The sequence below is a fragment of the Drosophila mojavensis genome, unplaced genomic scaffold (genome assembly GCF_018153725.1).
Source record: "Drosophila mojavensis isolate 15081-1352.22 unplaced genomic scaffold, ASM1815372v1 contig_36, whole genome shotgun sequence".
Classification (NCBI taxonomy): Eukaryota; Metazoa; Arthropoda; class Insecta; order Diptera; family Drosophilidae; genus Drosophila; species Drosophila mojavensis.
Genome location: NW_025318858.1, coordinates 14,920,350 through 14,934,306, shown reverse-complemented (window position 1 = coordinate 14,934,306; position 13,957 = coordinate 14,920,350). Strand labels below are relative to the sequence as shown.

General features: G+C 33.1%; 1 protein-coding gene across 2 annotated transcripts in view; it reads left to right on the top strand.

Annotated features, from left to right (window-relative positions):
- LOC6576835 overlaps window positions 1–13,957 on the top strand; it is a 209,536-nt gene that overhangs the window by 181,426 nt on the left and 14,153 nt on the right. For both annotated transcript variants that reach the window (XM_032728532.2, XM_002002784.4), the window contains exons 13-17: window positions 3,794–4,182; window positions 5,620–5,769; window positions 6,997–7,179; window positions 7,248–7,386; window positions 8,335–8,544. In XM_032728532.2, coding sequence (XP_032584423.1) covers window positions 3,794–4,182; window positions 5,620–5,769; window positions 6,997–7,179; window positions 7,248–7,386; window positions 8,335–8,544 — 1,071 coding nt within the window. The remainder of the gene's footprint in view (window positions 1–3,793; window positions 4,183–5,619; window positions 5,770–6,996; window positions 7,180–7,247; window positions 7,387–8,334; window positions 8,545–13,957) is intronic.

Below are 13,957 nucleotides of genomic sequence, written 5' to 3'. Positions count from 1 at the left end.
CGAAGCCCGAAAGGCAGAAAATCAAATTGAAAGTTGTTCAGCTTTATTTTAACGCAATTTCGTATAGGTATATGGGAACATGAAAACTTACACAGCTCAAAAGTTTTGCTCTCAGTTTATGGAGACCCTTAGAGGGAGAGCTTAGTGGATGGAAATAATGGAGAGGATTAACAGTTGTGCAGAGTAATCTATGCGACTTCTTAAACAGAAGCAGATATATTGTATACTATTTCCTTCGAAGTTCATAATTTAAATAATTAAAATTTCAATGTATTAATGATTCCCAAGTAGAAATAAAATGTTTTCGTATATTTTGTACACTAATATTCTATCTACGTTTATAACTCAAATAGTTCACTAAAATGCAAAGAGAAGTACATATTTTATAAAAATTTCGTATATTTTCTACACTATTATCTCCATTATTCATTATTAAAATTATGCGAATTGCTCAAATTTGGACTTATTACGAATTCACTCAAAACAAGCAAAGGAAATATCTTTTCCTATATTTTGTACAATATTTATTATTTATTGTCTTTATAATTCAAATCATTTAAATTTTAAATTTTATTTCAAAATTAAACCAAACTACAAATAAATTTAATCGTTTATTTTCTACACGGTTGAAATAATATGTCAAAGTATTCAACATTCCTATTTCATTTGGAATTCACTCAACAACAATTTTTGATTTGATTGCAAAACTGAATTTCCTACTAGATTTCCTTTGCCTGTTTTTGTCTGTGAAGAAAACGAACAGGAGTAATATATTTTGCCAAAACTATAATTCAGCAGTTGTTTGAGTTGTCGATAAAATTCTGGTTTTGAAATATTCAAGATTATTTGTCATTTAAGCTTGATGCGCTTGACACGTGCCCAAAACGTGTAAATAGTTTATAGAAGTTGATTGAATACTTTAAGGAAATGAATGTAGCTACACTTCTGTTGTTTCTTTACTTGCAAGTGATGAAATAGTGCTGGAAGCTCTCACGGAATATTCTAGCTACTTCGTTATTTCCATTGTGTAAACTTTATTAACTGCCGAGTTTATGCTTCAACTGCTCAGTTGATGCTACCCATATTTAAATGAAATGCAACACGATTCAAGGAACGACTCCTGCCATTAAATGTGATTATTATTGTTTAAAAAATATATACACATCATTTATTTTAATTATAAAAACATTTAATATACATCATATAATTTTATATATTATATATATAATAATATTATTTATATAATTTTACTTCAAACCATGCCAGCTTTATTATGTACTACCTTTAGTAATAGCTTATGCCTTTTTGCTTACCCATTGACTTAATAAAATTGTTTCAATGAAATTGAAATGGATTGATGTCAATGCACATGGTTTAAATCTGTTGCTTGCTTAAAGCCCTCAACGTGTTATCAATAATTCAAAATACATATATACGATTGAGTTGAACAAATTGTTTGCCGAGCAGAGAGTTGATGTATTGCCAATTTATTATTATATGTATTTAAATTGAGCTGTCGGTATGCTGGGCCTATCAATGGAACTGTTGACAATTTGCAATGTCAATGGCATTACGGGATCTCGATTGCATTTCATTTGCTTTAAACAGATTTGCATTTACTTTGCCTGATTAACATCGATTTCGGTTTGCGCTTTGCATTGCATTGCAATTGAAAAACTTTGCCGGGGTGAACCAAAAAAAAAAAAACTTCTCAAATGGTAGAGTCGTTCGACTTTTTCAATTGCATTTCAATATTAGAATCGAAAAGTTTATTAAAATGTGCGAGCCGAACTTTCAATGCAGATTGCCTCATTACGGGGCCAAGTGAAAACCAAATGGCAAACAAAGTTAACTGACCCAGTTTCCAAATACTTACTGACTGCCCCCAGTGGCCCATAATATCTAACCAAATGCATTAAATAATCGAATTAAATTTTTAAATTCATATTTGGCATGAGTAAATATCATAAGCTGAATCAGTCTGATTATATGGGCTGCTTGACCAGCAAACTTCTGCCTGCCAGCAGAGAGAGCCCAACTATCTGTATTTGGCCTATTCAGAAATCAAATTCACAAAGTTCACGACAAATCACTTTGCTGAGCAAACGTAAAAAATAAAATAAAAACGTGCTCTAAAGTCGCTAGCTAACTTTCAAATCAGCAAGAAAAGTTTTACACACACACAGATACACACTCACACATATGAATGGGCTGACTGGCACATGTGGCACGCCCACACAGTTGAACGCCCCAGTGATTTGACGGTAAACTGCGCAACGTGGCCAGGTCGGAATTCGTATTTAAAACTTTTCTGTTACATTTTTTTCACAGCATTTCTGCCCATGTCTTTAAGCAAATGCCCCAATTTGCATAGGCGTAAAGGCCAGGGGGAGCGGCCACGAACAACAAATATCACATCATGCTTGACTGATGTTACAAAACTTTTTTGTTTCTTTTATTTGCATTTCTATTTTTATTTCTGCAACGAAAAAGTTTTCCAATTGGAATTGTTTCAGCTCTCGATTGCACATGTTTGACTTTATAAATGTATGCTTATGTTCTCTAGGAATGAAAAAAAAAAGCAGCCAGAAGAGAGACTTAGATACTTCTCGGACAATTGTAATATTTGATTTGAACAGGAAATTGCGCCATGACAGCAGAAAATTCCTTGCAAAAAACAATGCGAATGGAAAATACATTGTCATGGAGCTGTTCTTAGAGTCTAAGCAAATCGATTGATTCATGGGTTCATTGACTGATTTTAAGACTGGGTCAGAATTGAAAATGGAGTATTGGCTGTTGTAGTATTTTTTGTTTGCCAAATTTTTGGTTTCAGAACTTTGGCTAATTCCATTTGGTTTATCAATGTGATTTGCAGAATAAATATAATAGAAATTAAAAATATAAAATATAAAATGTAAACTATAAAATATAAAATATAAAATATAAAATATAAAATATAAAATATAAAATATAAAATATAAAATATAAAATATAAAATATAAAATATAAAATATAAAATATAAAATATAAAATATAAAATATAAAATATAAAATATAAAATATAAAATATAAAATATAAAATATAAAGTATGAAATATGAAATATAAAGTATAAAATTTAAAATATAAAATATTATTGTTTAATAAATTTGAAATAAAATAAAAATAAGAAAAATTTGAATTTGTGTACGCTCTATAGAACGTCCCGGTAGATCTTTAAACTGCCTTGGTAATCAGATGGCCAATTACAATAGATAAAAATAAAATGATGTTGTAGCTAACTGTTCTTATGCAAACTTAAAATAAAACTAATTCAAGAAATATTCCCACTCATATTGCTTTGCTATGATTATGCTCAGATTGACAGCGTTTCGTCTAAAATAATGAGTATGATAACAATGTCAATCCTGATGCTATGGCAACCTGCACAAGCACCTTCACGTGCCAATTTAGCAAGTTTGCAACACCTGAGGAATGTTGGCTTGTTGCAAATTCTCATTGAAATCCAATACTGGCTAACGCTAGCTATTTGTGCTGGACGCCAAACCATAAAAGCGAGAATTGTTCATAAATTAAGCTAGACCAGGGGCCGGGACAGGAGCAGGAGCAGGGACACCAGCAATGCCCGTTGCCGTGGGCTACAGTGAATTGTTTGTGGCCCGAATTCGAGGTGTAAGTGCCAAAAGTTCAAAGTTCGAAATTTGACGTGTGAAACTTAAATGTAGCGTCATTTTCACTTTACTCGCCTTTTTCTCACTTTTTTTTTGATGTTTTTCTTGTTTTTGTTGCAGCAAATTAAAAAGTTGCAACTTTTAACGCAATCTGCGGCGCTGAACCGCGAGACAATTGCTGCCTCACAATTGGCCACATCGACAGGCAGCGGCGGCGGCAGCCAGACGACATCCTCGGCCACGGCTGCTGACAGCTCGACAACTTTGACCGCACAGCGGGCGAAGGGCAGCGGCAGAGGTGATGGAATGAGTGCTGGTGACGCTGGCAGCGCTGCCAGCAAGCTGCTGGGTAAGAGTGGAGCAGGTGGAGCTGGTGGAGCAGTTGGCGACGGCGGAGCCGCAAGCATTTTGACAGTGGACGAGGACACATTGTCGCTGGATCGGCTGAACTCATTGCGCATCTACATGACCTCAGTGAAAACATTGCCGTTCAATTTACGCATTTACGGGTGAGTTGAGCACACCTGAACACAATCGAGCACCAGGTGCATCGCATCGCATCGCATCGCATCGCATCGCATCATTTCTGCTCAATTTCCGCATTTTCCGTGCTTACTTTATCACACTCATTAAATTTGTTTACATTCTGTTAACTATATAGCTTAAAATAATATTTAATTTACATTTTTTATATGTTTGAGAACTATTTAGCTTAAAATAATATTTCATTTAAATTTTGTAGTATGCTTTAGAGTTGATAAAAAAGAGTAAATATAAATTTTTGGTTAACCAACAAGAAGAAGTCTGTCTATAGAGCATAATTTCTTTATTAATATTTTTTTTGTTATGTAGTTCAATTTACTGCAATTTTTACATTCCCGTTTGCCCGTTGTTTTCATGAAAATATTTCAAATATTTACTTCAATTTCCGGCAAATATTTTACTGTAAAATATTGTATTTCATTCCAAAATTTAATAATATTTAATTGATATAAATATGTTTGTTTTTTTTATGTGAAGAAGAAAAAATATATATTATTTTAATTCGTATACATATCTTTCCAAAATTTAATAATATTTAATTGATATAAATATTTTTTTTTTTTTTTATGTGAAGAAGAAATATTATATAATGTTTGTATATAATTTTGATTAGTATACAAATATATTATATTATATTTTTGATCAATTATATATATATATTTTTTTATTTATTTATTTATTTTATATCAGTATACAATTTATTGTCAATTACTTTCAATTTTGGAAATGGGTTTATTACAATATTTTCATATTTATGCTTAACATTAAAGGCATTTTTTTCATATTCACTTTAAAAATATTTACTTAAATAACAATAATAATTTACTGTCATATCAGGAAGCCGTTAAGGTCTTTTGATATAAAACTGGTCATTAAAGCCAATATCTTGGCCACGGCAGACCTGAATCTGGCACATGTTAGGCGCTTAGCATAATTTCATAATTAGAAATAAAGGCAAAATGCAAATTTTGCAGCCCAAGTAAACATCATACCTCACTTTATGGTCGCTTGATTAATATACACAGGCAGGGGCAAACATTTTCTTCGCTTCTTCAGTTTCTTTTCCTTCTTTTTTTTTTTTTTTTTTTTTTTGCATTTCCTTCTAATGGAAAATGTACTTTATGGGCAAACATAAATAAAAAAAAAAATAAAATAAAAAAATGAATGCATAAAACAAGCGCACGCGCTCGCTTACTATAAAAATTGCTCATAAAAATTCCAACTTGAAGGACTTTTCACAGGATCTGGCTGACTAGCAGCCTGACTGGATGTCGGTGTTGGCCTGTTGAGATGCCTTGGCCACTTTGCTGCACCGAGCTTAGCCTCCTTCAAGTGTCTCATTTAGCTAATTAAGAGTGGCCTGCCATGATTTAATCTAACCTGTGTGCACTTCTCTTTCGCAGCGAGGACCTATTCTCGGACCAACTTTACATGGACATCGGACTGTCCACGCGTCTGCTGCATATCATGGCCAATTCGACAATATTTGCTTCTGTGATCTCTTATAAGAATCTTAAAAGTTTTCTACCAAAAACTTACTACACGCGTGGCAGGTGGGTAGCAAACAAACAAAAAAAATATATTAATAACCTTTTTGAATAAGATTTTTTTATATATACGTTAGTAATCAGCTTAAGTTTTAAATTTTCAGTATCTTATAATAAAAGAAAAAATAATAAAATGAGACAAAATATTTTCAAAAAATTGTATTTTAATTAATTATTAAAAATACCATCTCTCAATTTAAAGAAAATATTTATCAAGAACTAACTTACATTCTCACATTTCCCACCCTGATTGATTTTAATCCACTTTAAAAACGAAAAAGTTTTTTTTTTACAATTTCAGTGAAAATAATATTTTAATATTTTTTCTTTTCACCAAATTTATCAACACATAAAAATCGTATTTTTAAATGTAATTCCAATTAATTAAAGCTTGCTGCTAATTTCATTAATTGCATATTATAATCAAATGAGAGAATTTATTGCAGAATTATTTCACACGTTCCATCGACAGTTTTCCCACACACATTTTCTCGTTTTTCCCCATCAAGTTTAAAGAACGAACGCAGTTTCATTTCAATGCATATCTGTAAAAATAATTCTGTGTAATGCCAAGTGTTGCCGCACTGGAGATTCCATATTTCATAAGCGCATTAAAGCAGCTGCAAAAAGCACCAGCGCAATGCTGTGTAAAGCTGTTAGTTGGTAAACAACATGCAAATAAGCTGCAAGCAACATGTAACATGACACAACAACAACAACAATTACTAAATATTTGCATGGCCAGAGACCGAGCCAGAGCAGAGCTAGAGATTTGAATCTGGCATGAAATGGAAACTAGAAATAGTTGCCAATATGCAGACAAATGTTGATTAAATTATAATGAACCACAGAGACACATATGTGTGTGTGTGTCTGTGTGTGTCTGTGTGTGTGTGTGTGTGTGTGTGTGATGAGCTTAATGAACATGCACTCAACAGCTCGTTCTTGATAAGATTAGCTGAAATGCCGAATGACAACTGCCATTGGGGCATGGCAATCAGCAGCTGTTATGGTATGCTAAATATACTAAATAATACCAAAGCTGTGTGAGAGATAGTAGATGGCATAGGGATTGAAAAGAGGATTATAAGTATAAGCTTGTGCAAGGATAAGAGGGAACATTTATAACAACTGTTAGATAATTTAATTTGTAACTAGACAAAGCAAATTAGTTAGCCTTTAATTAGTTAAGCATATTTGGCTTTTACTTTAAAGTCTCCTCTCTGTTTACAGCGACCCCAAGGACTCGGACTATGTGCTGGCCTCGCGCATCATTCAAACTTGGCTGTTTCAATCGAATCGCTCGAATGACAATTTCCGCGAACCCCTCGACCTGTCCTTTGAAGCCGGCCACGTGGAGATTATATTCCAGCACGAGAGTGTGCCCAAAACGGGCGACTGGGTTGCCGTCTGCGGGTAAGCATCTATTGTATAACATTTCAATGATTTCATCAGTAATATCAACTGGCCCCATGTGCGCCCAGGCACGACTACAAGGCATCCTTTGACTCCACCTGGCGCTCGGATCTCTGCATCACAAAGCATCTAATGGAGAACATCACCCGTTGCATCTGCCCGCTCTCCGGCACCTATGTGGTCATGCTGACCAAGAGGCAACCACACGTAAGTAAACAGAGAACACTAGCCAAGTTTATCACTCGAAGCCTAATCCCCCAAAGCCACAATTTGGGAAATAGTTTCGCAGCATGCAATTATTTGCCAGCAGGAGAGAAATCACTGCCTCAAATCCAAATATTTAGGCGGGCAACATAATGTCTCTAATGGCTAAGAAATTAAATTAAAATTGATATTGGCATGCATTTAATATTTAATATATATTTTCATATTGTTTACATTTGATGATTTTCAATATTTACATACATAAACATAAATATATATTGGGAATTCAATTTAAAGGCATTTGAGCTCTGCACTTAAACTCAATTATGTTGACTTGCTAATTGAAAGCATTTAATGACATACTTGTATTATTTTAATTTATATATCATTTAATATTCACTTAGACATTTACATTTACACTTGCTAAATGATTTTGGATAATATTGTAGAAAACATTTAATATTAATTATTTATTTTTATTTTATTTCATAAATATATAAATATATAATTTTAACTGTGAGTTTAATTCAAAAATATTAATATTTTATATAGAATTGAAATGATTAATGCTTAATTATTTTTATATTTTTATATTTTATATATACTTTTATATACTCTTTTTTAATTTAAATTAATTTTATATCTTTTATAGGCGTTTGAAATAGAAGTTAAAAATAAAAAATTGAATATCAATGTTAAACACTGTATATATTTATATGTACATATATATATTATATTTGCTCATATTTCATTACACCCAATTATAAAAATGTATATCTATAATAATTTGTATTTAATAAAATACTTGCATGCACTTAAATATAAATATTATTTATTTTAAAATACTTTTCTTTTTGTGTTTAAAGAATTTTTAATAAATACTTTTTAAATAAATATAATTCATAATAATAACATATATTTATTTAATTTCATTGCTTTATCTCATTTCAGTCGTCGCAGTCGCATACGCCCCAGCGGCCCATCTTTGTGATCGTGAGCTGCGCCCTCTGCCTGCTGCAATGCTGCTGCGCCTTTCTCATCCTGCTGCCCATTTGGTGCAATCGGAAATGCGCCGTCACCTTTCTGAAAATGCAGTTTTGCATCTCCACATCAAGCGTGATGCTCATCTATCTGTTGGGCTTCATGAAAATGCTGCCGGCGGTGAGTAGAAATACAGATTGATAAATTTTTAGATATAAATTTAATAAATGAAATCAGCTCATTGAACACGAGTAACACGAAAAGCAGGTATTGACAGCAAGGCAAACCGAAGTGAAGAGTTTTCGTGTTCATTTCAAATTTAATCAAAGCAAAAATTATAATTGTGAAATAACAGGAATTTGATTTCAGTCCCATTAAAAACTCTACTCAAACAAGAAAATGCAGAAAAATTCATTGCATACTTTTAAGCGCAGTGCGTTAAAACACAAGCTGCCATTGTGGTTCACTCTCCCTCTCTCTCACACACACACGCACGAGCACCGCCTGCCGCAAATGGGCGACCAAGGCGAAAAATTTAATTACGGGGAAATAAATACTGAAATGAAGGCAAAACCAAAAATAAAAGCTATAAAAAAAAAAACAAAAGAAACCAAAAACCGAATGAAGCCTTAACAAACTGCAAAAACAAATATTTAAAAAAAAATGAAACTTTATTCGATGCATAGTAAAGTATATTGAGTTACAGTTCCCCCATATACACTGTGCAACAAAGCAGGGGCCGCTGCTTAAATGCAAAGTCGAATTGAAATTAGTTCTTAGGCCTTCTTCTATTTTTCTTGGTTTGTTAACTACAACAAAAAGCCATTTACCGGGCCCTAAATAACAATCAATGCTTTGTTGTATTTGCTCTTGGCTTAGAAACTCGGCAATATTCTAATTAGAAATTTTCGCAGGAATCCAAGCATGAATTCCACTTTTCATGAAAAGTAATCTGCCAAAATTCTCCCCAGTCCAATCACAATCACAATCATCATCATCATCAACATCATTTGCAAAAAGAAATTAGCTTGTCGTCTGGCAAATAATGCGCCAATAAATGTACGAAGTCAGGGCCCGGGATTTGTAAATATTATAATTTACAGTTCGTTACACAAAATCCATGAAATAACAGAGCGAAGGTGCTGAGCTGTTCGCCCACCTGTTGGCCTGTCGCACCGAATGAAAGGAAATTAAAAACCAACAGCAACCAACAACCAACAACAGTTCTCCAGAGAATCAACTCGCTAAAGTCGAAATAAATATTAATAAAAGCGCAAATTTTCAATTTGCAAAGACCCTGAGCATATAAAATGGTTGAGATCGGTCCGAAGAGCCGTCAAAAACTCATTACCTTATGGAGCCTTTCAGTCCCAACAGAATCCACAAAATCTTTTGAATTATAAAGCGAAAAGTGCGCGTCTCAGCAAAATATACAAATTCATGCTCGCTAATCTCCAGAGGTAGCCTGGCCGAGCGAGCACAGCAAAGTGAAACAACGATGCGAAAATCTCTAACAAGATGTTACATTTCTGAATTAGTAATAAACTGGGCCGCAGCGCAAAGCACGAGCAAAGCCGGGGCGAAATAAATAAATGAAAAACAAATAAAACGCCAGCGCGACAATAAAAACTGAAAACACAATCGAAAATGTTTGTTAAGAAAAACCGACAAAAGTTGACAAAGAACGGAAGGGGGAAAAGTCGCTCAGATAGATAGAGTGAGTGAGAGAGAATGTGAGATAAAAAGAGATAAACACAAGGAAAAGAAGTAAAGTGATTTGGCTGGAATTGGTTGACTGCAAAATACCCTGAACTTTTCCATAGAGCTGGTATTACAATGCTTTTATGCTTCTCTTACTCAGAGAAATCAGGACAAGCACACACACGCACGCATATATCGATAAGTTCGAACTATTGAATAATTATAATTTTAAATGTTTTCATATTATATTATTTAAAAATATATTTCAAATGCTAGAGATCTGCGCTTTAGTAAATACACACATACAGTTAAAAAAGCAGTGCGATTAAGCACTATTTGATGGAGATCAGAGATAAACTCAACAGGAAGGAAATAAGTGATAAACTCAGCATTTTGGGGAATATTAAGATGACCATATTTTGTTTTTTATTTATGTTTTAGACGTTAGAGTTTATATAATTTGTAAACAACTTAAAATAAAGCAAAGGTATATTTGGTTTATATTTTATTATTGATTTTAATATGGATGAGTTTATCACTTAGTTTTGTCCAACGTTCTCAGTAAATGTATACGTACATACAGTTATTCGCTAAAGAGCAAGTCTCTCGTATTTAAAATAAATTTAGTAGAGGGAATTTTAAAGACAATAAAAGTCTAAAAATTACAGCAACAAAAAAATAATTAAATTAAAACAATAATTAAAGCCATGTTTTTTTTTTCGAAATATATCAAAAATAAGGAAATTAATCGAAATGTCGATAAAAAAAAAAACAATGATAAATGTACTGCACATGCTATACAGACGATATATATTGTATATATAAGTTCATTAAAAACATCATATCTCTAGCTTTTGTGATTAACGTGATCTCTACGTATACAAGACATTTTTTATTCGTTATTATTTACTTAAAAATTAATAGGTAATTAACTATGGACTTTTAAGAAAATAATTCAACTATGTTATACAAGATATTTATTAGTATAAATACATTTCAAATCATACATCTGTAATGTGATCGTTACATTTATAAGGACAGATGGACGGATAGACATACATACAAAGCTGGGAAGATTCAGCTTGTCGTCTAGATCACGAATAAATATATACTTTTTGTATTCTATCACGTACCTGTAACATACACTCTCACAAAACCGATATACTCATTCTCACTGAGCGCAGGGTATAAGAACTTTTGGACAATCGTCAGAACTACGCCCGCAAAACCCTAAAACAACACGTTGTGAAGCAAAATGAAGACAAAGTTTCAAACGGAAGAGGGTGTGGGAGTGTGTGTGTGCGTGTGTGTATACAAGTGTGCGAGTGTTTTCTAGTGCTCTAGTCAAGTGAGCGAGGTCTACTTAATGGCTGCACAAAAGTCGACTCGACTCGACTCAAGTGCAATTCAAAGCAAACGCGTCCGAGTGCGAGTCCTGAGGCATCTGGCTGTCACAATTTGGCGGTGGCGCGAGAGTCAGCAACAAGCGGTAGGTCGGGTATGTGAGTGTGGGTGTGTGTTCGTGTACATGTTTGCCACGTATTCCATTTGGCATTTGAAATCAGCTCTTAATGAGCAGCTGACGCAAAGACGAATTCGCGGCCAGCGGGCAGTCGCTCAATGCCAAAAGCGCAGCAGATGCGTGCAAATTTACGAAAATGCGAAACAAGTGCAAATTAAAATTTCAATTAAAATAAAATAAAGGAAGAAGAAGAAGAAGAAGCATATTACATACACAGTACACAAACACGTGCAGTTCGCTGCAAAAAACATATGCAAATTTCATATTGCTCAAAAGGACACGTGTCAGAGCGTGTGGGCGGACGTTCGACGGCCACGCCCATGTCAGCGCGAACAATAAATAAAATTGAAATGTATATTTGCTTTTCAATCATGCCATATGTATTTGTGTATAAATAAATACAATTTGCAGCGCCAGTTAAAAATACATAATAAATAACGCATACGCCAGGGAGACCCACGAGAGAGAGTGAGAGGGCGGGCTGCGAGCGAGCGAGACAGGCGAAAGCTTTTAAGCGCACTTAACTTATAATTTCGCATAAATACAAAGCGACGCCGTAAAATATTCGCGCTGAGAATTGAAAATTAAAAAGTTTACAAATTTATTTTACTGCAGTCGGGGCAGACAACAAAGTCGCTGACCTCCACGCTCAGATTCCAAGAAACCAAAAAGCAACAGTTACATATAAAAATGAATGTGTGTGAGTGTGTGTGTGTGTGTGTGTGAGTGAGTGTGAAAGAGAAATCCTGTTAATGTAATGAACTGTGGCTGCCATATTAAAGCCACAACATTTTGCTTTGGCTCCAACCACAGCTCAGCTTCTCTGAATGAAAAAAATAATCTCTGAATACTATATTCTAATTCAATATCAGTGGGTCGTACACGTATTTAATGTCTACTAGCTTGCAATTTGGTTAGCGGTTATTGGCCACGTAACCACAAGCACAAACCAAACATGACAAAATATAATGAAATCATGCGCTGTGGCTTCTGGTTGTGAGTGGAGTAAAATGAACTTTGTGGCTTAAGCATAAGCACAAGTCGAATGGCATTACATTCTGAATTCTAGTTATGAATATTGGCAGCTGGGTCAGCTATTTGATGAGCTGATACAATATGCTGCAACTAATTGAAATGTCTTGGCTTGTATTCGTAAATACTCTACTTAATAAGAGATTAATACAGCATTCAATTCTTCTTGCTAAAATATTAAAAAAAAATTAAATTAATAAATAAATGCAATCCAAAAAAAAAAAAACGAATCCAATTTATTGTATTTAGAGATACACTATTTAATATATATTTATATTATTTTAAAATCTTTATAGTTTTATTTTAAAGAACAATTTTTGTAAACAAATAAAGTAGATACAGTTTTTATTAAAAAAAAAAAAAAAAAAAAAAAAAAATTAAATTAATAACCCTACCCAAATTAATAATAATTGGATAACTTTATTATAATTTATTTATATACTTTATATTAATCATTTAGGGATTTAAATTTATATTATTTTTTTTTATTTAAATATCAAAAAATATTTTTCTTTTTTTGTCCAAATTGAAATATTCTAATTTATAATATTTGCATACTAATTTCTATGATTCCACAAAACTATTTACTTACCTTGCTTGAATTAATATTAATTATAATGTTTCTTACATACGCAAAAAATATTTTTTAAATATTTGGTAATCTGGTTATTGTATTTAATAGATGCATTTCTTTACTTACATCTTCATACAAATCTCAAATCGCAGACCGCAGCAAGCAGTTCACACTGCCAAGCAAGCAGTTGGCAAGCAGTTCACCATTCTTAGCCATGTGAAAAGCTTGTAATTAAAATAAGTTAGAGCTCATTAAACAATTTATTAAAATGCATAGTTTACTTAATTATTATGAGTGCGAAACTTTTTAGAGGCTCGCGTGAATAAACCAAGCTCGAAGAAAATCTCAGCTCTCCGAGTATTATGTTCCTTTTTATAGCGCTAATAAAACATTCTGCCATTTGGGCCAAAGCTGGGGCACAACTTTTTTTGATAACTTTTTAATAAGTGATGTCCAGTCATTTGTTGGGATTGTAATGAAATAATTTATGCTCGAGGCACGCGTGAAATTGTGATGTCATCTTTACGGCTGACAGAGCAGCGGGAAATCCCAGTAAATAGCTGTGAAATACATAAATACACATAAAAAAAAAAAAAAAAAGTCAAGTAAATATATGCTGGATCGTAAATGGTATAACAGCAACTGTTGGTGTTGCCTTAGTTGTTGCTGTTGCTGTAAGGCGATGACAACTTTTTATATTTAATTAAAAATAATGATGTTGCAACGAAGTGGCTGCCAATCTCCCTTTTACTGGAGCGTTATTA